At 53.9% G+C, this 24,752-nt stretch overlaps 8 protein-coding genes across 8 annotated transcripts; 5 read left to right on the forward strand and 3 right to left on the reverse strand.

Annotated features, from left to right (window-relative positions):
• On the forward strand, nucleotides 1-2,706 carry J7T54_002645 (Rho-GTPase-activating protein-like protein; the record flags this gene model as incomplete). The annotated part of the gene is made up of 3 exons (XM_051509286.1): nucleotides 1-151; nucleotides 295-429; nucleotides 500-2,706. The coding sequence occupies 3 exons, from the start codon at nucleotides 1-3 to the stop codon at nucleotides 2,704-2,706; spliced, it is 2,493 nt and encodes an 830-aa protein (XP_051359671.1).
• Nucleotides 2,707-3,080: 374 nt separating this feature from the next.
• Nucleotides 3,081-4,946, reverse strand: J7T54_002646 (GPI mannosyltransferase-like protein; the record flags this gene model as incomplete). Its single annotated transcript, XM_051509287.1, has 3 exons — nucleotides 3,081-4,418; nucleotides 4,486-4,713; nucleotides 4,773-4,946. The coding sequence occupies 3 exons, from the start codon at nucleotides 4,944-4,946 to the stop codon at nucleotides 3,081-3,083; spliced, it is 1,740 nt and encodes a 579-aa protein (XP_051359672.1).
• Nucleotides 4,947-5,745: 799 nt separating this feature from the next.
• Nucleotides 5,746-7,138, forward strand: J7T54_002647 (Ornithine aminotransferase-like protein; the record flags this gene model as incomplete). The annotated part of the gene is made up of 2 exons (XM_051509288.1): nucleotides 5,746-6,246; nucleotides 6,338-7,138. The coding sequence occupies 2 exons, from the start codon at nucleotides 5,746-5,748 to the stop codon at nucleotides 7,136-7,138; spliced, it is 1,302 nt and encodes a 433-aa protein (XP_051359673.1).
• A 2,698-nt stretch (nucleotides 7,139-9,836) lies between these two features.
• Nucleotides 9,837-12,700, forward strand: J7T54_002648 (Serine/threonine-protein kinase ATG1; the record flags this gene model as incomplete). Its single annotated transcript, XM_051509289.1, has 5 exons — nucleotides 9,837-9,965; nucleotides 10,015-10,426; nucleotides 10,517-10,928; nucleotides 11,232-12,502; nucleotides 12,633-12,700. The coding sequence occupies 5 exons, from the start codon at nucleotides 9,837-9,839 to the stop codon at nucleotides 12,698-12,700; spliced, it is 2,292 nt and encodes a 763-aa protein (XP_051359674.1).
• Nucleotides 12,701-14,207: 1,507 nt separating this feature from the next.
• Nucleotides 14,208-15,188, reverse strand: J7T54_002649 (uncharacterized protein; the record flags this gene model as incomplete). Its single annotated transcript, XM_051509290.1, has 1 exon — nucleotides 14,208-15,188. The coding sequence occupies one exon, from the start codon at nucleotides 15,186-15,188 to the stop codon at nucleotides 14,208-14,210; it is 981 nt and encodes a 326-aa protein (XP_051359675.1).
• A 3,826-nt stretch (nucleotides 15,189-19,014) lies between these two features.
• On the forward strand, nucleotides 19,015-20,430 carry J7T54_002650 (RNA polymerase I associated factor; the record flags this gene model as incomplete). Its single annotated transcript, XM_051509291.1, has 3 exons — nucleotides 19,015-19,098; nucleotides 19,261-19,464; nucleotides 19,570-20,430. 3 exons carry the CDS (start codon nucleotides 19,015-19,017, stop codon nucleotides 20,428-20,430), a joined length of 1,149 nt encoding a protein of 382 aa, XP_051359676.1.
• A 345-nt stretch (nucleotides 20,431-20,775) lies between these two features.
• Nucleotides 20,776-21,680, forward strand: J7T54_002651 (trans-enoyl-CoA isomerase-like protein; the record flags this gene model as incomplete). Its single annotated transcript, XM_051509292.1, has 2 exons — nucleotides 20,776-20,969; nucleotides 21,050-21,680. The coding sequence occupies 2 exons, from the start codon at nucleotides 20,776-20,778 to the stop codon at nucleotides 21,678-21,680; spliced, it is 825 nt and encodes a 274-aa protein (XP_051359677.1).
• A 35-nt stretch (nucleotides 21,681-21,715) lies between these two features.
• J7T54_002652 (Conserved oligomeric Golgi complex subunit-like protein) lies at nucleotides 21,716-24,046 on the reverse strand (the record flags this gene model as incomplete). Its single annotated transcript, XM_051509293.1, has 1 exon — nucleotides 21,716-24,046. One exon carries the CDS (start codon nucleotides 24,044-24,046, stop codon nucleotides 21,716-21,718), a length of 2,331 nt encoding a protein of 776 aa, XP_051359678.1.
• Nucleotides 24,047-24,752: the final 706 nt, after the last annotated feature.

Consider the following 24,752-nt stretch of genomic DNA (forward strand, 5'->3'; position numbering starts at 1 on the left):
ATGGCGTCCGCGACGCCTTCGGCGCACCCAGCCAGTTCACCACCGCAACATGGAGGCGCACCCGTCAATCCCTCCTCTTCCCCCGCGAAGCGTGACCTCAAGTCCTGGTGGAAGAACTTTACTTTGCCGCGCAGGAATCAGGAGCAGACTGGTACGTGCATGGCCCATTCCGTCAGCGATGACAGGCGGTCCGTTTGGGACCCAGATCAACAGATCTCACGAATACTCGAATCCACATTCACCAATCATTTGTTGAGCTCCGTGGTATCCCAAACGGTTGCTAACAGTCATCAGAAATGCAGAAAGCCCCAGGGATCTTCGGCATCCCACTACGACAGAGCATCCAGTACGCGAACGTCGCCATCTCGCTCGAGGAGAATGGACAGAGCTACATCTACGGCTACGTACCCATCGTCGTCGCAAAATGTGGTGTGTTCCTAAAGGAGAAGGGTGTGTTTCCCATGATCATATTGATTCTCATTTGGCTAATCGACATTAGCAACTGGCGTCGAAGGAATTTTCCGTCTAAGCGGCTCGGAGAAGCGCATCAAAGAGCTCAAGACCGTCTTTGACTCACCCGATCGTTATGGCAAGGGGCTCTCGTGGGACGGATACACCGTTCACGACGCAGCCAACGTCTTCCGCCGCTATCTGAACGATCTCCCAGAACCTGTTGTTCCGCTCGATCTCTACGAGAAATTTCGCGAGCCACTGCGCGGAGCTACAAAGCAAGCCGTCGGCGATGCTGAGGGACCTCAATACATTGACAATTTCGACGAGAATGCTGCCATCGAGAAGTATCAGAAGCTGATTACGGAACTGCCTCCGCTCAATATGCAGCTGCTCCTTTACATTCTTGATCTGCTCGCCGTGTTCGCAGCGAAATCTGAGGAGAATCGGATGACATCCCAGAACCTAGCAGCCATCTTCCAGCCAGGCATGCTTTCGCACCCTGACCATGCCATGGCCCCCGAGGAATACCGTCTCAACCAATGCGTCATCATTTTCCTCATCGAAAACCAAGATCACTTCCTCATTGGCATGCACGGCACCGCAGCGGACGAGACCACGCGCCGGCAAATTGAATCCGGGCCCGGGGTCCCCCCTGTGACACCCACTGCGGCCTCCGCTGGTGTCACGCGATCTGCTTCAAACGCGAGTGCTGGCGCTGCTAGTGTTCGTCGCGAGGGTCAGATTCGGCGCAACCGCTCAGTGAACTCGCGCCACTCGAGGAAAGAGGACAGCACTGGCCCTAACAGCCCGGCGCTCAGCATGACGCCGACTGGTGGCTTGGGCAGAAGCAACACTGTTCCATCCAAAAAGTCACCAGCCATTCCCGGAGGCAAATTCAGGCGGCCAGACAACAGCGCTGGCCCCCATTCGCCCTCCGCCTTGGAACCGCTCACCCAGTCACCACCATTGGACACGCACCGGATGTCCGAGCAGTCGAGTCTCGCGGTTCCAGTGGGTACAGCCACGAACTCTTCTCAAGATGCTGACCGCAGTCAAGAGCGACTGTTGAGCGTACCCCAAGATCAGGGCGTACTTCAAAAGGAGCGCAATCTATCTGGCCTCTTCAACAGGTCTCCAACCGATGACAGTAGAAGGCAGCCCAACAAGCTCAAGAAGAAGAGGATACCTGGCAGCATGAGCCAAAGCGCCCAAAGTTCGAACACCTCGCTACCTCAGAGCGGACCACCCTTCTCGCCCACTGCAGAGCAAAGCAACCCACTAGAACAGACGGCAACCTCTGAGATGAAGCCTTCCCAGCCCCAGCCACTCGCGGCTCACCCAGTCAACGAGGCGTCGAGTGACGTCCCTGTGATGCCCTCTACCCAGGGCGAGAGCGCCCGCACCGAGAACTTTTTGAGGTCCCAGCAGTCGCCTTCCACTTCTTTGCATTCCTCTTATAATGACACATCCGACCGAGAAAAGGGAACAGGGCTGCTCAATGGCAGATCTAGCGAGGACAGGAAAGGCACCCATCCCAGGAAATCGACCGACAGCAGACCTTCCAAGCACGCCGATACCAGCCAGACTTCTCTACAAAGCTTTGGTGGAAGACCGAAGGAAAGCTTCACTGGAGAGTCTTCAGAGGCGGCAGCAGCCAGCGCTGACACTCAGGACTCTGGCAGGGACGAGCCTAAAGGACCCCTGGGCTGGATCCGCCATAAATACCGCGAGGCCAAAGAGACAGCCGAGCAACGACGCAACAAATCGCCCCCGCCGTCCGACAATGGAGCAGCTAGTTTTCTGTCAAGGGGCAAGAGTGTCGACATCAAGCGGGAACCGCTGAGTGAGAGACGAGTACCCTCTGGGTCCGAGAGGAGAGAAGTAACTGGTACAGAGAAGGCCAATGAGGCCATCGCAGAAGAGTCTCAGCAGTCACTTGCGCAACCGGCCGTTGAACTTGAGGGGTCCAGCCCTTCCGCGGATCGCGAGGCGGAAGCTCCGGCCGAGTCCACGCCAGTGACGACAATCAAGGAGGAGCCTACGACGGTACCGGCAGAATCGCCTGGAGCACCAACGGAGCCCACCCCGCATGCGCCTACCATCGACACCGTTGTTGAGCAGCCAGCGGATGGCCAGAAGCCGGACGTCGAAGTCGCTCACACGGAGCCAGCTCCTAACCCTGAAGCCCATGTCGACTCTCCGACCCCAGGTGTCGCTGCTGTTACAGCGGCGACCGAGGCTCCCAAACAATGATCATGATGAAGCAATGAAAGTACAAGGCAAAAGGTGGCGTTATCGTTGTCGTTGATGGGCAGGCACGTTTGAACAATTCTCTGAGGGTCTCATATCATGGAGTAGCGGATGTCTCACTATTTAATGCAGGATGACTTTATCGCCGAGAGATCTTCCTGGATGACCAAGGCTACCCAAAATTTTGATATGTTGAATAAAGGGGCTAGATGTGTACATGCCCTCTTTCTTTCTTGTAATGTACCCCGTCTGAGCGTTATGTCTATTTTACTTCGCATAGAGGGCGGCGGCTTTTAATGAATTTGGGCCCTGTATTTGGGCGGCGCCACTATAAATTTATATCCCCAGTTGTTTCTTTTCTACATTTTGCAATACATTCACAGATCTGTGTGACGTTCCACTGGCACTGTTTCCCATATGACCATTCGACCAGCTCTCCGCCAGTCTTCGTTGAAAAATCCATTGAATGCGGACCACACTGGCTTCACGGTGACACCGAGATTCCTGCCAGTGGATGTTGATTCGAAGAACTCGTGCAACCAGGGTTCTATGCCTTCGAATCCGGCAATGTAGCTTGGTACGGGAGAGCGTCCCTCTCCGGCGAAAAGTTCTGTAGACAAGAACTTAATAGGGTCATCGTAGAAACGATCTGCTTCGTCCCGGTACAACTCCCTCTCCGGCGTGTTTGGCGCCGTGTGCAGCGGGGGCTCGCACGTGAGGGCATACGCGTTCATGGAGTCGTGCGCGAGGTGAGACCGCCATGGTGTGGAGTGGCATGGCATGAGAAAGAGTACATACAGGTCATCCTTCTGCGCTGCGGGGAAATCCTGGTAGGATTTCCGAAGGTGTGAGACCATCTCGAGAGGCGCGCGTTGGTGAATAAGGGAGAGGTAGCCCGCCACGAGAACATTGATACCCACAGCGAGGTAAAGCCACATCTTTTTCTTGAGCCGAGGTGGTTGAGACGTGGTGGGCGGTGGGATGGTGAAGAAGCGAGCCGCGAGAGGTGCCGCGAGGATATTGAATATTGGAAGCAAAGGGTAAATGAACCTGACCTCCTTGTGCGAGATGAGGGAGAGCGCGGTGATGGTAATACCAACAGCCAAGGTCATTGTCCTTAGAATGTTGTACTGCTCCTCTGTTGACGTTGAGGGCTTGTACAGCGCCATGAGCACAAAGGGGAGAGATGTCGTGCTCAGAAGAGGGATTCCCTGCAGTATGTAGTAGTGCCAGGGGTTTCGGCCGTAGAAGACAGCCAGCGACTTTGAAATATTGAAGTAGAGCCAATTATAAGGCGGAAACGTCCAGAACCCGAAATACAAACGATCTGAGATCAGGGAGACACCAAGAGCGACGGTGCCGCACAAGATAGCCTCTCTGAATAGGACGATGACCTTGGCCTGGGATAGCGGACTCGGCCCCTTTAAGCAAAGTCTGGTGAAAGAAACCAAGATGATTGCCAACCATATGAGCATGTTTGTAGGTCTCAGGAGGACCGCAAAAGCAGCGCAGATAATTGACAGGCGAAGCGCGCCTGGCCTCTGGTGGATGCTGTTGGCCATCTTGGGGTTCTCCTTGATTGTCCTTGCCACGCCTAGCAGGTCTCGCCAGGGGAAGTAGTACAGAGCCGTGATGGTGAGGGTGGTCTCAAGTGAATTGGAAAAGGTGCGGATGGAACAATACCATTGCCATGCGCTGAAGAGCTGGAGGAAGAGCTACGTGCATGGTGTCAGCAGTGGTCCAGCGCAGTGTGAAATTTCACTCTCCAAGGCAGTTACTTACAGCAAAGGAGGAATCATTGCTGTTTGGATAGATTTTCATGGCGAGTTTCCAGGTGAAGAAGTCCCCCAGGGCCGCGATGATAGCCTGCACGAACCGTGGTGCAGCAACAATGACCGCCGTCTTCGCGGTCGAGCCGATAGGCAGATATCTGGTCCCATGGTCTGCTACCAGGTAGGCTGCCGAGAAGACGACTGGATGCAGAGACGACCTCAGCTGGTGACGCCATTCCTGGATCCGTTCAGCATTGCTATTGAGGCGAGGAAAAGAAGTCTTTGTTGTTTTCTTACCCACGTCAGCCAGGCGCCGCTACGGGCCCCAAAAGCGAGCTCCCAGGCGGGCTCCAAGGCTTGGAAGTATTCATCTGGCTGGAAGAAGGTTGTCACCCAAAAAGCATTGATAAGTCTTATGATGATGATCGCGCGCAGAAAGACAAAACTTTTCTTGATTGAAGTGACAGACATGTTGCCAGAGTGAGGACGGCTCCAATCGATGTGCGAGTGGACCCCTGAACACGTCGTTCTTTACATGATGTGTGACGCCGGCCTCGATGCGTTCGTTGGAAGTGGTCCAAGGGGGTCCTGGAGCGCCCCAAGGGTCGTTTAGCGGGGCGCCACATCATTGGCGGCGATGAATGGAGCCTGGGCGCAGGGTGCGATTGACAACGACATAGGGAAAGCCCCACCTTGTGAGTTGTGGTGGTGGCAGGGAAGCTTGCGCTTGTCAGCTCACGTGTTAGGCGGCTCAGGGAGAATGGCCCCTAGGGACCTAACTGGAGCGCCAACACTGTACGTAATTACGCTGCACTGATTGGCCTAAGCCGGGCCGGTTTCTCTCGGCTTGGTGCTATCTGGCGCCTCCAGCATCTCGACCGACATCACAGCAAGGCAGGCTCGTGACAACAAGGAGCACTTGCACTTAGGGGTATAGCGTCGGCCACTTTTTCAATGAGGAGGGCTCATGCCTGAATCACGACGGGTATAATAACTGAGGGGAATTCCTAATCATGGAATATCGCCTGGTCTTTGTCTTCTGCTTCGCTCGCACAACAACTAACTTCAGAACTGTCCAGTTATCCATTGTCCCCAGGGAGCGACGTCATTTGTCACTTATACGGGCAGGTAAGCTCCAACCCAAGGCACTGTCTTTACGAATGGCCCGCTTGGCTACATGTCCGTGTAATTGCTGTACTGACATCTGTTCAGATCAGAACAATTCAAATCCCAAACCAAGACTACCTCCTTGACATCAATCGCCAACATCATGGCACCCCACGCAGACGACAACAGTGCCCCGCGGACGGGCAGCGCTTCAACCCCTCGCTTCCACGCTTCTTCCACGCAGTCAGCCATCAAGGCTGAGGAAGAGTTCGCAGCACACAACTACCATCCTCTACCTGTGGTCTTTGCTCGCGCTCAAGGTGTCCACGTCTGGGACCCCGAAGGCAAGCAATATCTCGACTTCCTCTCTGCTTACAGCGCCGTGAATCAAGGCCACTGCCATCCCGAACTCATCAAGGCCCTGACCGATCAGGCTAGTCGCTTGACGCTGAGCTCAAGAGCCTTCTACAACGATGTGTTCCCCCGGTGGGCAGAGAAGGTGAAGGACGTCTTTGGCTATGACATGGTGCTGCCCATGAACACGGGCGCAGAGGCCGTCGAGACCGCCATCAAGATCGCAAGAAAGTGGGCATACAGGGTCAAGGGTGTTGAGGCTGGCAAGGCCTTGGTCTTCTCCGCGACTGACAACTTCCATGGACGCACGGTAAGCTCCTGTCAAGAACCGAGCAAGTGGTACGTAAATGCTGACTAGACAGATGGTCGCAATCACACTTTCAACCGATTCTGACTCCAAGGACAACTACGGCCCATATGTTCCCAACATCGGCGCAACGTGCCCCTCGACCGGAAATTCTATTCGCTACAACCACATCGAGGATCTAGAAGCGGCATTCGAGGCACACGGAAAGAACACTGCTGCGTTCATTTGTGAACCCATCCAGGGCGAGGCTGGCGTCGTGGTTCCGGATGAGGGTTACCTGGCCAAGGTCCAGGAGCTTTGCAAGAAGCACAATGTGCTGTTCATCTGCGACGAGATCCAGACGGGTATCGGCCGCACAGGTCGCATGCTCTGCTCTGAGTGGGCTGGCATCAAGCCTGACATGGTCACTTTGGGCAAGGCCATCTCAGGTGGCATGTACCCAGTCAGCTGCGTGCTCAGCAGGAAGGAGGTCATGCTGGTAGTCGAGCCTGGCACACACGGATCGACCTACGGCGGCAACCCGTTGGGCTGCGCCGTGTCGATCCGCGCTCTGGAGTTGATGGAGGAAGAGGATCTGACTGCCAAGGCCGAGAAGTTGGGCAACATCTTCCGCGACGGCATTAAGGCTCTCAACTCGCCCATCATCAAGGTGATTCGCGGCAAGGGTCTTCTCAACGCCGTCGTCATCGATGAGTCGGCTGCGTCAGGCAGGACGGCTTGGGACCTATGTCTCTTGTTGAAGAGTAAGGGACTGCTTGCCAAGCCTACCCACGGCGATATCATCCGCTTTGCGCCGCCTTTGGTCATCACCGAGGCTGAGTTGAGGAAGGGTCTGAACATCATTGCTGAGGCCATCAAGGAACTGCCTAGCGTGGAGAATGCTAGTGGTCACTAGACTAGATTGTCCTGCATGAGTCACGAGAAAAAAGGCATTCAGCATTGCTGCAATCACGGTGTTGTAGGGATTTTGGTATGAAACTGGACGACTTTGTTGGGAAAAAAAGACAATGCATGAATGAAATGATACCATGGAGTTTGCGTCTGCTGAACACTCGAGCCCTGGGCAAGACACAGGTGTATGTCGGCGTAGCAGCGATGATCTCCACAAGACGCTATTGATGTCCCAAGGGACCAAGGGTCCGGGTGTCCACCTACGTATGTAGCATCATGTACGTAGTCCATTATTGCGGGACTTCTGTGGCCCTGGGCGAGATCGACACTTCAATCAATGGCAGCGAGGTTGAAAATTGTACATCCTGATGAGCATCCACCTTTTACCAATGGCGACGGCAATCAGTGTGTGTCGTTGTCGGTGTGTTACGATGGTCCAGATGTATCGAAGCGCAGTAGTCGTGACGCACACCGAACAGGCTGGGCGTGCGCATGTGTCTGCTAGGTCGATGCTCAGCGGTAAGGTGGCTTGGCCCAGAACATGACAGGACCTGGAGAAGGCTTCCAAAAAGCACAAGGTAACCAACAAAGTGTTCACATTGTAACGACGGTTGGCTGGAAATGTAGTAAGTAGGTAGAGCCTATCAGGGTAGCGGTCCACTTCTGCAAATCCGAGTCCGTCAAGCCAAGAGAGGATAGATATCTGATTGCAATCAGCAAGGCTGAGGCGATAGGGGATGGGGAACAGACCTGCACGTCGTCATATTGAGGGTGTATTGATGCACCGCTGCCTAGACGGGCTGCCCAGGAACAGCATAGTCAGGCATGAACAATGCTGCTGAACAGTTGCTGTACATCCAAACAACCTCGTAGACGAAGTAGTCGAATCGTGGATGAAAGCGGCATCAGGTCAGACAAGGGCTGGAGCCTGGAATCTCCATTCCCAGTTGGCAGTTGCACATGTAGCCATGTCACATGTGCAAGTGGAAAGTGAGGAACATCACGAAAGCTGTCATGCTTACAGATATCCGAGAATGCGCAAGGTGTGCCCGAACGCTCGCGATTAATTAGTTGAATAGCGACCATCCAAATGGAGAGGGCCAATATGAGTGCGACTGGCCAGGTCGCTATCGTGACTCGAACGTGCCTTATCAGCTGTCGAGGACGACGCCATCATGGTGGCCTGGCGATAAACGTCAAGACTGGGCCCGGCGGGGCTCGGCATCCTGGTGATTCATCTAGATCAAGAAGTACCTTTGATAGGCACATTCCAAAACAGTCACAGCGTCGGCATTGTGAAATGCGATGGGGTTTAGCAAAGGGTACCATAACGACACAAGTTGGAGACCTCTCGGAAAAGCTTAGCGTCATGAGTGAGCGCCTCGATTGGTCAAGGTGCTTCGAGCCCCTGTGGGATTCGAGCCTGCAGCAACTGCATGCGCTGTCGTGCCAGTGGTCACTAGAGCGGTGGGGACTGGCAGCGCATCGCATCACGAGCTCATCAATGAGACGGGAAGGCGCATCCATCTGATACTGCCTTGCGCACCTCAGCTGTCTCCATGTCGAGTGCGGGCCTGTCTTATCGTCGTTGGCTTTCCATGGCTCCTTGTCGACTTTGTCCTGTCATCTTCCTGGGGACTTCTCTCTGTGCTCGAAGCTTCGCCTTTGTTTGTTAGTTCTCTCGTGCATTCACACGCATGGTGAGGCTAGTTTCGCGGTGAGACTCCTCCAACGCCCGACTCCACTCCCCCAATCACTTGGCTCCGCTTTCGCGATACTCACGACGACTCGACTCTACGAGACGCGCCTACTTACTTTGCCATGAGCATCAACTCCTACGACACTTTGAAGTGACGAATCTATCCTCTAACCATCAGGGTGCACTCTCGGCATCTTTGGATTTGAATCTATAATTATCTGACTTCAGGATCACATTCCCGGAGTAAGTCCCGAGCGGTCCCCTTGAGTCCTACACCACATCTTGACGTCGTTTCCACTTGTGCCACCGCCTTAAACGGTTAAAGCCCATCTTGGGGCTCTTTCTTGTCAGCGCAACAGCACCATCCAACCCCCTGCGATCCGAAGGCTATTGATTTTGGACTTTGGCTGGCTTAGCCTGGAAGACCCAAATCAAAAAGTGTTTTTTTTTGGCGAGGGACGATAGATAAGCTCCGAGCTTCTCTAGTCGAAAGCCCCTTCGCCGAGGCCTGGACACCCTCCATCCCCAGACTGATACCATACCCTTGCTCATCTGCATGTATACACTGGGGCGCGCATGGTTCGAGTCATCGATACTTCTCCTCGACCTTCCACGGACTCTCTAGGACATCGCACGAGATCGTCAACTTCCTTGTCATCCGTCTGGCAACGGCCTAGCTGACAGACGTTCCCTAGCCTCCATTGTATCCGTCGCTGCGCGTCACTCCGAGCGCTGCCGTTCTCGCAGACGACAACGGGCCGTTCGACGTTCACACGGCCTCTGCCATCTCGTCTATTAGCGAGCCCTCCAGCCCTTTCACCGCTCTGCGTACCTGCGCCCGATCCGATCCTCGTCACATTGTCGACCGAATTCCTCTACACCTTCCCACAGCGTATACATGACGGTCTCGCCGTTCGCCCCCCGTCAGACGATCTAGCCTTCGGGCTGAGGTGGAATTCGCATCGTCTCTTGACAGCCAACGAATACATACCTCGACCACACCATGGCGAGCGCCCGGGATGCCGGTCCCCAGGGCATCCGGAGACTGAGGCGGACGACAGTTGGGCAGTTCGTCATCGAGAAGGAGATTGGCAAAGGAAGCTTCGCTCAAGTATACCAGGGCCTACATAGGGTGTGTCCAGCCACTCTCGCAGTTTCGTATTCTGTGCTGACAATACCAGGACACCAAACAAATTGTAGCCATCAAATCGGTCGAGCTGGAGCGCTTGAACAAGAAGCTCAAGGAGAACCTCTACAGCGAGATCCAAATACTCAAGACCCTGCGACATCCACATATCGTTGCCCTGCATGACTGCGTGGAGTCATCGACACATATCAACCTCATCATGGAATATTGCGAGCTCGGGGATCTATCCCTATTCATCAAGAAGCGGGAGAAGTTGATTACACACCCGGCTACCCACGACATGGCACGGAAGTACCCTAGTGCTCCGAACTCTGGTCTCCACGAAGTTGTCATCCGCCACTTTCTTAAGCAGTTATCAAGTGCGCTTGAGTTCTTAAGACTGAAGAACTATGTTCATCGCGATGTGAAGCCTCAGAATCTCTTGCTTCTACCCGCGAAATCAGCCCGTCAGCATAGCAACATGCCAGTTATGGAGGGAAGCCACAATTCGTTAATACCTTGCGCGGGGTTAGAGTCCTTGCCGATGCTGAAACTAGCCGACTTTGGATTTGCCCGAGTTCTGCCATCTACATCGCTAGCAGACACACTCTGCGGCTCCCCGCTGTACATGGCGCCAGAGATCCTTCGTTATGAGAGATACGACGCCAAGGCTGATCTATGGTCCGTGGGAACCGTGCTGTATGAGATGATTACAGGACGACCTCCTTTCAAGGCAAGGAACCACGTGGAACTTCTGAGGAAGATAGAGGCTGCTGAGGACGTCATCAAGTTTCCCCGCGAAGTCACGGTCACTGCTGACCTGAAGGCCCTTGTACGAGCACTGTTGAAGAGGAACCCCGTCGAGCGTCTGAGTTTTGAGAATTTCTTTCAGCACCCCGTTGTCACTACCGACATCCCAGGGTTGGTGGAAGATGATCTCCCCAAAGTAGCACCGCAACCCAAAGCAGAGTATGAACAGCCAACCGGGGGTTTGTCGCGAGCAAGCTCTCGCCGACACACTGAAAGAGATGTACCCCGCGAAACCGTCTCTCACGAACGAACTCCGCTCTCCTCCAGCCCTGGTCAGGTACGGCCGAACACAGGCAAGGCAGCAGAAGAACGGCCTCCACGCTCATCTCCTCGTGAAGATGGGGAAGGTCTGGGTATTCGAAGGCCTGTTCCACAACACTCCGCCACAATGCCTGCACAACCACGCCCGGCCGAAACGACCTCGCGTCGCAATACTGTGAATCCGGACATGCGACCCCACAGTGCTCGCAAAATCCCAACTGGCCGCACGCCTGAGGAGGAAAAGGCTGCCCAAGATGTTATGTTTGAGCGAGACTATGTGGTTGTTGAGCGAAGACATGTTGAGGTGAACGCCCTGGCAGATGAGCTGGCAGCGAACGAGAAGATGAGTCCCCGAGCTGGCCAAATGGCGAGACGCTCGACCCAACAAGGAACCCCAACTTCGACTACTGGGGCTATTCCGACGCCATCGCGCACCGAACTCGTTGCTCGGGGTCACGCAAGTCACGAGCGGCGATCATCTTATGAGAAAGCATTGTCCTCCAGCCCCGGCTCGGCATCAAGTGCCATATCAAAGGCTATCCAAGACGCGAGCCTGCGACTGTTTGGGTTCAAGGTACCTCATATCTTGGGACAAAAGGGGCAATCCCCACCTATGTATCAGGCTTTCCCTGCTTATCCCGCTCCAGCAACAACGGGGCTCATCGGCGACGTCAGGACGTCACATGCCGCCGACGAGGATGCGATGGCAGCGCACACCATCGAGGAGCTAGCGACGCGAAGCGACTGTGTATACGGGTTCGCCGAAGTAAAGTACAAGCAGTTGGTTCCCATGGCTCCTTCGGCGGAGCGCGGCCTAGGCGGAGCCGACGTTGACCAGCTGAACCCGGTTGAGGATGGGCTAACTGTCGAGGCCGTCGTGTCACTTTCCGAAGAGGCTCTCGTTCTCTATGTCAAGTCACTGACTCTTCTGGCCCGAGCCATGGACATTGCTAGCGTGTGGTGGTCAAAGAGGAGTCGTGGCGAGACATCGAGTGGTCTTAGCAATGCTGTCGCACAGACAATCGTGCAGCGCATCAACGCTGTTGTGCAATGGGTCCGGCAACGGTTCAACGAGGTGCTTGAGAAGTCCGAAGTCGTTCGTCTCAGATTGACCGAGTCGCAGCGGGGATTGCCTGAAGACCATCCCAGTCATCCATCCAACCAAGGACTCGAATCCGCCACATCGGCCGCGGGCAGTACAGGGGTCAAGGACGTCTACCTCACGCCCGGAATCAGTGCAGAGAAGCTAATGTATGACCGCGCTCTTGAAATGAGCCGAGCAGCAGCCATCGACGAAGTAACCAACGAGAACTTGGGGGGCTGCGAGCTGTCATATGTGACCGCGATTCGCATGTTGGAGGCCGTGGTGGACAGTGACGAAGACAGCTCGAAGAAGATCATGGCTGGCAAAGAACCCGCGAAGGATGTTGCGCCCGACATTGACAGTGATGAGGAGCAACATATTCGCAAGAGTAAGTCCATCCTGGCAAGTGCTTTCATGATGCCCAATTCTAATTACCTATAGTGGTCAAGATGATCTCGGGAAGGCTTGCAAAGGTTCGCCAAAAGCAACAAATGATAGCGGATGCGAACAAGCCCCAGAGAACGCATTCGCCATCGACACGAGGGGCGAGCGGAGATGTAACGCCACGCAGCGTGCCTCATCTTGAGGCATCACCGAGGCCGATTTGAGCCCCGTCGTCCTTTCACATGTGAGGATGACGGGTGCTCTTGATACCATTGTTATTGTCTCTTTAATTGTTAATTTGGCAATCTTGCCACACATGGAGCCGGTGTTAGGAACAAGCAAGAGTGTCACATGGCTTGATTTATGGCGTTGGGGATATTTATTGTTGATGACAGTCTTGGATAAAAGTGGCACTCTGCCCGCATATATGGCAATGGCACTTTGTGGATACACAGCACACAGGACAGAGGACGAACTGAGCACAGCTTGTTGAGCAGGACCCAGCCAGGCATGACGGCACGCATCGATGATAGTGGCATGGACTGGCGTTTAGATGCGCATTGTTTGATGGCCAAATCTCTAGCCCAGATTTATTTGTTTATGATTTCTAGAGTTTTTAATTGCGCCAGGAGCTCCCAAACCCACAACGTTGTCATCATCTTGCAACTCCAGGGGATACAGAACTGGATAATTGCTCTCCAGACTCTGCGCATCGTCAGTGTTGAGCATCGGTAACAACAGCTCCTCCAGTTCGGCATGATGGCCTTCTGCAGCTGGCATTCTCTCTAGTCCATCCAGCCCAGCTCTTGCAACCGCAGCCTCAGCTGCGCTCGGTGGCCTCTGCCTTTCACGCTCAAGCGCCTCCTTCACTCCTCCCTTGATCTTGCCGTTCTCATCTCGTTCAGAGACGAAGGCGACCAAGTGGCCTCTCCTTACCAGGATCGTTCGGTCCACCAGTTTTTCATCGTCGAGCCAAGCAGTGGCCTCCAGCAAGCCTCTGTAGGAATCATCATGTATCTTTGTTGGTGTCAAACGCAACGGCAACCCACGTGATGCTGCTTCTGGTAGCTTTTCATAAAACCGTACCAGAATCCCCAATCGGCTCAACGCGTACGGGGTCGCGAGAACAACCACGCTGATCGTGTACCCTTGTCTGTGAAAGATCCGTACAAGGCTGGTGAAATCAGAGGGATGTCGACATGCCGACTCAATCACGACATCTTGACGCCTCAGGCTCGCTTCACTGGCCGCCATTTCCAGCCATAGCCTGGCGTCGCTCCCGGTTGCAGCGGAGGCTATCTTTGAGTCTAGCGAGGCATATTCGGGATGGAACCTCTTGTATACGTCCGCTATAAGATGCACGGGACTCCGGTCTTGCGCGCGAAGCGCAGAGAGAAGTTTGGGTACGAGACATGTCTTGCCTGAGCCGGTCTGTCCTAGTATCAAGAGAGCAAGTGGTCGCGTAGGGTATGGTGAAGGCGGGTGAGGGAGGATGTCGGCGGGAAGTATCTGGGTGGTGAAGATTTCTTGGGCAACAGAGGCTTCGAGACGGTATGAGACAAGATCAGGAGGTGACATTGTATGGCGTCCTTGGGAAAGAGACTATCTAAGGAAATTCGCAAGGAGCTGCACGCACTTGATCTTTGTGCTTCCATGAGGGAAGCTCGTGGCCTGCGGGATCTGCCCCCGCGCTATAGACGTCGCTTACCCTATACTGACACGACGTCCTCCTCCCCTGTCTTCTGTCTGTCATCTTCAAGATCATCCGTCTGCTCATCGTCCCAGTGTTGTGACCGAGGCAAAGCAAAAGATGCTGTCCAGCATTCTTGCAGAGCCCCGTTGAAGGCATCAAGTTTGATGCAGCTGCGTACTCTATGCCATTTGCGCGCTACCTCATCCACGTCCTTTTGGGTTTTACTTGCCTGCTGCTTCGTCAATATAAAGCGGCTGTCAATAGGATTTCCGTAGTTCTGCTGCCAAAAGCAGCATTCGTCTCCTTCGCCGTGTCTCCTGCAGACGCTGCAAGCTTCGCCTCTCACGCCGCCCATCTCGAGTGAGCATCGCATTTGACGAACATCACACTGCAGACACTTTGCCCTGAGACAGCCCGTCAGCCTGTCTGGGAAAAGCGCCGGCCTTTTCATGCGGTCTCGGACAGGGAAGCCCTCGACGTATCTCAGACTTTCTGTTTCGATCTTCCCCTTGTGTGTCTGGAACATCTTGTCAAGGTAGGCTGTCAGATTGTCTATCCGTGCTCTGAAGTCTGCGTCGCTCTCGTACTTCGCCTTGCGTAACAGACCCCTTTCGCGCGCCCAGGCCTGTAAATGGTCTCTTGTCTCGGTGAGCTCACCCATGCCAGCTCTGTCCTCTACATTCCTTCTCTGTCTCTTCTCTTGGAGAGCAGCATTGCTTGCTTCTTGGGCTTCGCGCTGCTTGTCAAATTTGATCGTCCACTGCGCCTGGGCCTCTTCCTTCCTTAAAAGATGCTTCATCTCGGCTTGCACCCTTTCACTTCGCTGCTCTGCACGGCGAGCTGTAGCTGCGTCTGAATTTGACGCATTCTTGACGAGCTGGTCATTCCGCAGTGTTAAGATCTTGCTCAGCAATGGTGGTAGCGGCTCTTTTAGTTTCTTGGGTGGGAGGAGTTCGATGGACAACTGAACGTCAGGGGTGGCTTTCAGATCGGGCATCGTTTCTTGGAGAAACCATGTATTGAAGTATAACGAAAGGTTTCGGATTTAAAATGGTGCTAAGGAGTTCTAGCTTTATATTGATGAAAGGCTGATGTACACGGCTTTGTCAGTGTTGTTTTCCTTTCAGCCACTTTTGAACAATGAAGCCGCACAGACAGCGCAGATCGGAGCAATAAGCGACAAAGACACATCCTGCGACCGAGAGATGATGAGAACCTCATCAAGAATATTGCTGCTCCGATGGCGCGATCAGGTACCTGGTAAGTCGGCATTACAGGACCTGGATCCAGGGCCGAGTGAACCGCTGCACGTGCTCGGAAGCTTCGCCAACTACTTCCGTCAAAACCGTTCGAAAGTGCACCTATTTAGGCACTCGTAATTGAATGTGCACAATTGAGTTCTAGGCCGAGTGATATCGGCTGGTGTCGGCTCATGAATGTTGTTGTTGGTCTTCCCTATCACCCAATGTGAAATGCTTGGAGCTCTGATTCGCGATGGCTGTAGAACGCATGTCAATGACACCACCATCAACCGTAGTTGCGGCGCCAATTTCCGCATGGCTCGCGATAACATCTATCAAATTGTCAAGATCCCATGGAAGCGGCCTAATTTGTTCATTCGCGTGCCAATTTGACAACGTTCGCTTGTCAAGGCGCTCAAAGAACTCGACGTGTTTGTCGGGTGTACAGAGCCAAGGATGAGATTGCGCTTCTGAGATGCTGATGCGTTGTTTTGCCGAGATACTCAGACAGCTCCGAACAAATTTGCGAGCATTCAAAGACGCCGCGGGATTCGCAACGTCGAAAGCGTCTTCCAGGAAACGATCCAAAACTCCTTGGCCCTGACAGCGCAGGTCTTGAGGTATGCCATGCTCGACCGAGACCATTGACAAGGCAATGGCACCTAGGGACCATATATCGACAGCGCTAGTTTGAGGTACCCCTTTGGTTGCAATTTCACTAGTCACGTTAGACAAGCCGACGATATGGCTATGGGATGCGTGGGAGCTTACGGCGCCTGATAGATCAACGTACCTACCGAGGTCAGCATACGACTTCTGCAGGAGACTGCTGATGCACCAAAGTCTGCGAGCACAATCCGGTGATGTGATATACTTGGCGAGTATGCCAGAAGAACATTTTCCGGCTTCAGGTCGCGGTGCACAATGCCTTTGCTATGAAGGTACGATAGCCCACGAACAATTTGTCGAATTATGATTCGGGTGCCAAACTCGGGAATTCGCTTGTGTCGGAAGAAGAACGACATGAGATCGCCCCCTGACGCAAGCTCTGTGAAGGTGTAGCTATCAGACGTTAGCGACGATTTTCTGATGCACGAAGAGTTTCTCACAGTGTATGGGGGGAGCATATAGCGTCCACGTAAGCCAGTATGTTGGGCTGAGATTCGTTAGCCATAAGCGTTGCATCGGACAATAGATTTGACTTACATGTTGCAACTGACGAAGTATGTCCGTTTCTTGAAGTTTCCGACGGCGTTGGTCTTTGCCACGCCTGCCTTTTCCCTGGAGACTGTCCAGATCAACAACTTTGCAAACGAGCTGCTTTTTGGTCTTCGTGTCAAGCGCCAAATAAACAGACCCGTCGCTACCTTGACCAAGACATCGTTTAGTGACCTTGTATTGATGAGAGAATGACTGGGTGCTGTCAATATCAGATAGCGAAAGACTCAGTAATGCTAACCTCGCATTCCCCTGACTGGACTGGGGTAAGATCCGATTCGATACATTGGGCAACCTGATGGTACAGGAACTTCCAGTACGGCTTGATCTCGATCACGTCGCCATCTTCAAGCAGGTATCCAGGCGTGATATCAGGGCCATGGCCGACAAGAGTATTATTCACGTAGGTTCCATTGACAGATTTGCGGTCTCGGACGAAGACATGGCACAAATTAGCTTCATACACAATGGAGTATAGTTCGCAATGATTGCGAGATACTGCGGCATTGGTGCCACCTCCGATGACCAAGTCACTGCTGGAATTAGCATTGCGTTTGATATTGGATAGATAGGGCTCACTTCGTAGTGGCAAAGCGCCCAATCCTGAACACATCGTGACTCTGAATCAGTATCGTATCTGGCAGGGTCAGTAAAGATATCTCAATCGCAATCACAGTGGGTACCTTGAGGCCCAGGCCCCTTCCTGACATCAAAGAATTGAAGCATGGCTACTGGCTCGCCTTTACTGTTGGGGCGCAAATCTGAAAGCATCGTGATCAATATGATTGTCCAAGAGAACACGATTCAGTTATTCACGGTGTAGAGAGAGGGGTATTTGAGTTTTGACTGGAATTGCTACACGCTGCCTGTGTATGTGCCCCCAGCAAGAACAGGAACCTGCCAGGTGCTCCTTCCGCGCGTGGACTCTAGCAAGCAGGGACACGGTCGCATCCACCTTGGGGTCCAGGACTCCAGAGGGTCAAAAGGCTGGCCGTCCTCATGCAAGCGAGTGTCGGGATGACACCACGCGAAAATGAAACACCAATGGCCCAGAGTGATCATCATTTGAAGAGAGTCGTGACAGCTTCAGGTTGTACTCGAATGTGGATCACAGCTTGCTGCAGGGACACGGTGTGATCTATAGTTTGGGAACGAAATTCGCGCTGTGGTGGAGTGACGTAAAGTCCACAAGCCACACGTGACTGGTCAAAACCTAACCCTACTAGTTCGGCCTGCCTTAACCGCCACACTTCTCCCCGCCCACCGTTCACATTGTTCTTTATCCAACAACGATTCTCATCCACGAACCTGTACGTCAGTCCCCATTGCCATTGCGATGCTCGCAAGTCATCACCACGCGCCTACCTAGCCAATGGCGGAGGTTGCCGTTGTGGTGGCAAGCTGCGTTGCCGGCGCAAGCTTGGTTACCATTGGTCTTGACTAACATTGACGCAGCAAACTCGTTCAAGATGAGAGCCAAATGGAGGAAGAAGCGCGTTCGTCGCCTCAAGCGTAAGAGAAGAAAGATGAGGGCTCGCTCGTAAGCTACATCCAACACAACACAGCCGGCACAATGTCGTATCTAATCTGTTCTTCAGCAAATAAGCGTGTCACGCGACAACCTGACCTGAACCATCTTTCATGATTGACGAGAACCCACGACACCTTTTCGCGCCTGAGTCTTGCCGACACAGGGAAGGACGACCTGCAATGCTTCCGACGCTCTGTTCCCAGATGTAGTTGGAGGACGACATGGACGCAACCCTGACGAGCCTGGATGATGACGACGTGAGATTGGAATGAGAGATGCACTTATTACGCCAAACGGAGGGTCAGGCACTCAGCTGGACGCAGGAGCGACCATCGATTTGAAGCTATCTGCCATGAGAACGCAGGCTTGGAAGCCAACCAAAACGTTACTTGACAATTCAATCAGACGCTTCGTGCACCACCACCAGTTTCCAATGTGACTGCGCCACGCTCTGCTTGTCAATGAATGCGTAAATCTTTTGACTTGCCATGCCAATTATCTCTACCGGAAGGTTCAATGCCCTCGTCAATCATGCGCCTTCCACCCCATCTCAATTCAGGCTCGAATTCCTTTTTGTGTGCACGCGCATGGCAGTCAGTGACGTCGCCAACGGTCGCGACTCGGTGGGGTGGGGTTGATCGGTCCAGCTCAAGCTGCTTGACACGGCGCTGGCACACAGTGCTGGCACACCGCCCCGGCTTAAGTCCGGTTCAATCAATTTTCTGCCGCCCGTGATCGCTGCAGAGCGGAAGAAAAAAAAATAGTAGAAACATCCCACCTTCCCAGGCGCCACTCAATAATTAAACCCCGATTGACACTCACAGCCCTGCATTATGGCCAAAAGGAAGAGAGAGGGCGAGGGCTCTGCAAAGGCCTCCAAGAAGGTCGCCATTGACGCACATGCACCGCAGGCCAAGGTATCATCTGTTCTGCGACCAAAGTCCTCTCCACCAGTGATAGGTACAGATGCGCCACGAGCCCTCAGTAACTGTCAGTGATCTAACTCTGGACTAGTGACTGCCCCAGGCATAAGCGTAATGTCTGATTCGACATTTCAATCATATGTTCCCCAAGATCAGGTCATTGCGGCGAAAAACAAGTCCAAATCCACACAGCAAGAGCTCCTGCTACACTCGACGTCACATCCGAATCTCGACTACACAGCCAAGGAGGAAACCTCACGTGGATCGAAACCGCTGGTCAACCACTATGTCGGAGTCTACGACCCCAAGACGGGGACGATGCAGGTCATCGAGGCGAAGAAGATGGTTGTCCGCGGCGCAGTAAGAGCTAAGCAGCAAGCTGAGAAAGAAGCTGCGGCCAAGAAAGCACTCGCAGTAAGGAGCCCCGATTGAATGCTTGCTGATACCGTGGCTAACGAGCCGCAGACCAACTTTGAGCGCAGAACCGAATTGGGCCAGACATTCGGCACCAGGAAGGCCAAGAAGGCCCTCGCAGACGTCACTCTCAATGCAATTGGTCCTGTTCGCAGGGACGCAGACGAACCCGTAAAACCGATGGACGCCGCATCCAAGGCCATGCTCACTTCCGTGGGCTCGATTACGTCCACCATGGCGTCAAAAGAGCAACTGCAGGCGGTGGTGGACGAAGCCAAGCCTGTGCCCAAGGCCAACCTCGATGCAACCGATATCCTCGACGTCTACGATCCGAATGTTATCATTGGCCGGGACATTCTCAACCAGGTGCCCATCCGCGAGTGGCAGGAAAAGGCGCAGCACAAGGAGAGTATCCAGGCTCCATCGCGGTTCGTGGTGTCCCGCGTGGCACCCATCGCCATCAATGCCGACGCTACGCTCCGCCTACGCGTGTTGCGGTACCTGTGCTTTGTGCTCATCTTCTACATGTCGACTAAGCCTGGTCGCGAACGCGGTACGCGGTCCATCCCGCCGCGGGACAAGCTGCGCGAAGCCCTCGATCCCGCGCCCGAGGCCGTCGTCGAATCGATCCGTCGCAAATTCTCGGATGCAGGCACCATGCGAAAATTCCACATGGATCTGTTGATGACGCACTGCTGCGTGTTCTCCTGCATCGTGGACAACTTTGAGTCCGACACGCAGGCATTGCGAGATGACCTGCGACTCGACCAGAAGACCATCAATGGCTATTTCCATGAGATTGGCGGACGGGTGAAGCCCGTCAAGACAGAGCACGGCACTGCGCAAATAGGCCGCTTAGCGCTGCCGCTTGATTTCCCCAAGCAGCGACACTTGGCGCCCAAGAAGCGATAGGCAATAGAATTTTGATGGTTATCAGCATAGCAAGTGCAGGAGTCTGTCAATTCAATATCACTTGCATCGCACTGTAAGCGTATGTGAGCACTGAGAGGTGAACGATTTGCGTGTGGTAAGGACCAGCCGAGCTTCGCATTCCCCGCAGGTTCATGCCGAGGCATCTTCGGGGGAGCCACCCGTCCGGGCTTGGCCTGGGGTACATTGTTTGAACTCCAACCCCAGATGAACATTTTACACCTATTGCCGGTCAAATATCTTATAAAGAACCGTGGGGCCTTCGAATTATAGTCCTTTCACCACGCTCGTTGATCACGGTCCCCGTAGAACAAAACCACCATCATCATGTCTTCAAGCAACAAGGTCATCAATGTCGAGTACCGCGGCCGTGTCGCCATTATTACCATTGCCAATGAATCCAAGCTCAATGCCTTGTCCCAACCCGATTACTACGAACTGGCACAAAGTTTGAGAGAAATCGCCACACACAACGAAGTCTTCATCACCGTCATTTTGGCAAAGGGCCGCTTCTTCTCTGCGTAGGTCCTCCCTGCTCGCCCCAGACGATTAGAGACGAAGGGAATCGAGTTCAGACTGTACTAACACTTTCCTCTCACAGCGGCGCCGATGTATCCATCACACGAGCAGCCCCGTCAGCTGACAACCCTGACATGCACAAGCACTGGCTCCAGAGCTTTGTGGCCTTCAACCTCAACATCTGCCACGCCTTCAGCACGCACCCCAAGATTCTCGTCATTGGCCTAAACGGACCTGTCATCGGTCTCTCGGCTGCCCTTACTGCGTTTGCCGACTTTATCTACGCCGCCCCCTCGACGTTCCTGCTCACCCCCTTCTCGAGTCTTGGTCTCGTGGCCGAGGGAGGCGCGAGTCGGGCCCTGGTGCAGAGACTGGGACCTGCGAGGGCCAACGAGGCTTTGATCATGAGCAAGAGAATCACGGCCCCAGAGCTGGTCCAATGCGGCTACGTGAACAAGATCTTTGAGACAGGCAACGGCGAGGATGCCAAGTTCAGAGAGCTTGTGCTGCAGGAAGTGGATGACCGCCTGGGCGAGCACCTCATTGGGAGCAGCCTGATCGGTATCAAGGCCCTCATTCGTCGGCCGGAGCTGGATGTCATTGACGCGCAGAATGTGAAAGAGGTGTTCGCCGGTCTAGACCGCTTCACTTCGGGTGTTCCGCAGGAGGAGTTCCGCAAGATTGCATCGGGTGAGAAGAGGCACAAGTTGTAGAGGTTTGATAGATTGTACAATTTTTTTTTCCTTGTCTACGACAAAAGTCCGAATAGCAAGCTTGTACGCTGCCAGAATGCGTCGGCACCCTTGCTGATGCGAGTGCGCGACTGTTCCTCTAGGCCTGTCGCCTTGAACATTGCCTCTTCCAGATCCTCCATCGCCTTCCAATCACTGCCTAGGCAAGTCCTGGCATATGATACATCGAAAAGCCACTGGATGAGCAGCTCTCTCTGAGCGCCTGACGTGCCTTCTTTCACTTCGGTCTCATTCTCGTCTTGCTGCTCATCTTGGTCGGAGTCTTCTATCTCGATTGTGCCAAGTTCGACTTTCCAGCATTGCGAGAGCTTCTCGTCAAGGTGCTGCTTGACCACTTTGACCGCTGCCGGACTCCAAAGGTCCATGCCGGCACTTCCCATATCTGTTGATAAATTCCGCAGGAACTGGAAAAGGGCTGGCGAAGGTTGGTTTGGTATGGGCGGCTCACCCTCCCACAGAGGCCTACCAGCTACCGATCGCTCCGACAATCCCGCTTCACCAAATTGCCGTAGTGGTGCGGTAACCACATGTATGGAAATCTGCTGATGCAACGGAGGCACCATGGCGAGACCAAACGACTTGGTCGCAGGGCGGTCAGGTAGTTGTCGGCGAATGTCTCGTAACACCCGCAGGAAGTACATGGCCACCGGGCCTCGATTTGATGGCGGTGCATTCTCCGCCCACAGGGACTTCAACTGGATCTCCAGCTCTTCAAACGATTTATCAAGAGTACTGTCGAGCTTGGTCTGCAACATCAGAGGATCATCTCTGCTAAGCGCCTGCTGCCTGGCCTCGATTGTCTCTTCGTCCTCCACCTCATCAAAGTCGTTGTCCCAGCGCTGCTTCGTCAGTGACTCTACCACCTGCTTGACGTCGTCAATCACATGGAACCAGGACTTGTAGCAATTCGACGCCTTCGACACGGCATCGTTGCGTCCATAGACCCTCGCGACGACTTCCTCCACGAAAGGCGCAGCGCCTTGCTGCAAGGCGGTATCGTAGCCTTCTTCCTCCCACAGGCCTCGATTCTTGTCGGTGAACCCATCCTGCCAGGTTTCCAATGTTGCCCTGACTTCCGATCCGACAAGGTTGAGCTTCTTGACTTTGCTCTCCAGCACCGCTAGCATGCGACCATTGATAACCTCGCGAAAGTCGTCTTGCATCTCGCATGGATCGAAACCACGGGCTTTCCCGCCTTCCCTGATCCAGAGCTGCAGTAGGTTGGTCCGAAGCTCCATCACGGATTTGAACTCGTGCATGCTACTCAAGGCCGTCTTGAGACCAGTCAGAAGAACTTGACCGCCCTTGTCTGCCCATTTGGCGAGTGTATCTCTGGCAATGGTCCTGTCCAGGTCGTCGTGCCGGATAAATGGCGTGAAGTACTGTATCTCTTCACCACACCATCGTTCGTACAAATCAAGACGCAAGCCATGCAACTGCTTCAAAGCTGGGTCGGCCAGCAAGGGTTTAGCCTTAAGGCCTTGCAAGGCCTGCGACAGCTTCGCCGGCACAACAGCTTGGACGTCGAGTAAGGTCCGCGTATAGAGCCGTAGACTCTGCATGACATGTTCGCTCCGGTCGCCTGACGTGGGGTGGTCTGCCTCGACGGCCGCAGCCATCGCTTCGCCCCGAACGTGTAGAAAGTGGCGAACAGCGTCTCGCGCCCCCGAACTGGTCGCGAGGCTGTATGCACATAATGCCATGGTGACATCTTCACGATCGCTGTCTTGGGTCACTCGGCCAAGTAATTTCTCAATGTGCCGGAGTAGTCGCCGGCGCAGCGCACCGAAGCTCTTCTTCAACGCCTCAATGTCGTGGTGCATCCCAGGGTTTGCAGCAACGTCGCCCAGGCTCTTCACCAGTAGTCGGCACAGCACTAGCACCTTTGCCGCGAGTACCAAGCGCTCGCCCCTCGAGACGCTGTCTTCCAGCCCGCCACCGCCTTTCAGGACTCGTTCCAGGACCATTGCGCACGCATTCAACATGCTCACTCTAATCAACCGTTCCTCCTCTTGATTATGCGCCTCCTTTTTCACAAATGTGGCCAATCCGCTGACCTTGCCTCCGACAATGCCTCGCCCACATTGCGCGCCCATGTGGCTCAGAAGCTCTTGGACTTTCTCATTGTCATCGCGCATGCGGACTATGGTGTCCGCTGTGCCGAGAAGTTCGCGATACGAGGAGCCGACCTGCGTGCGTAGACGCTGGGCTTTGTCGTCGACGGCGTTGAGAATGGATCGGTGTATTGTGCGAATCTGAGGAAGCGTGTGCGTTGACGTGAAGATGTCCGCGGACGAGGTGAGGGTCGATGGGTCAGGAGTCGCCATAATGGGGTATGGGTGACGGATTGCGTCCGCTTAGGGTTCGATGCGCATCGGTGATGATAACATTTGCAAAGCTCTGATCTGAAGAACGTGTTGAGCTGCAGTTGGTCGCAATGGCACAATGTCAAGTTGGGAGAAAGATTGTAGGTGGTGTTAGCTGCCACGACAGTCGTTGTGGGGTAGCTCCCTAGCAAGCTTCATAGTTCATTCTCCAACTCCAGCATTTTGAACGCAAAGCACATCGTGAAAATAAGTACTGCGCTCCCTGGCAAGGACTCCAATTTCACCGCACATATTCAAGCGACCGGATTGACTCAAAATGGTCGGAGATGGTGCACAGTAGACACCTGGGATGTGAAGGGCGACTGGGGTTAACGCACGAGTGTACTCTCCTTTGCCGACCGGCATACCCTACACCAAAGGGGTTTGATCCGTTTGTACTCCTGGGATGAGCTTATTTGATAAACATTAGCTTCCATAGTAGACAAGGAACAGTCTCGAGCTTGACAAGCTCTGATAATCCATTCTCCGTGAACCGAGACGCACAAGGGACAGTCCATGATTTAGCTTCCTCTATACTTCATACAACCCAAATTGGCTGGGCTAAAACACAGCCAGGCACGCACTTGTCAGCCGGCGTGATTGGGTTAATGGAAACCATATGTGTACAAGGCGAGAAATATTGATATATGCAATTGCACGCTACTGC

The sequence above is a fragment of the Emericellopsis cladophorae genome, assembly GCF_022114955.1.
Source record: "Emericellopsis cladophorae strain MUM 19.33 chromosome Unknown NODE_58_length_127558_cov_119_251112, whole genome shotgun sequence".
In the NCBI taxonomy this organism is placed as follows: domain Eukaryota; kingdom Fungi; phylum Ascomycota; class Sordariomycetes; order Hypocreales; family Bionectriaceae; genus Emericellopsis; species Emericellopsis cladophorae.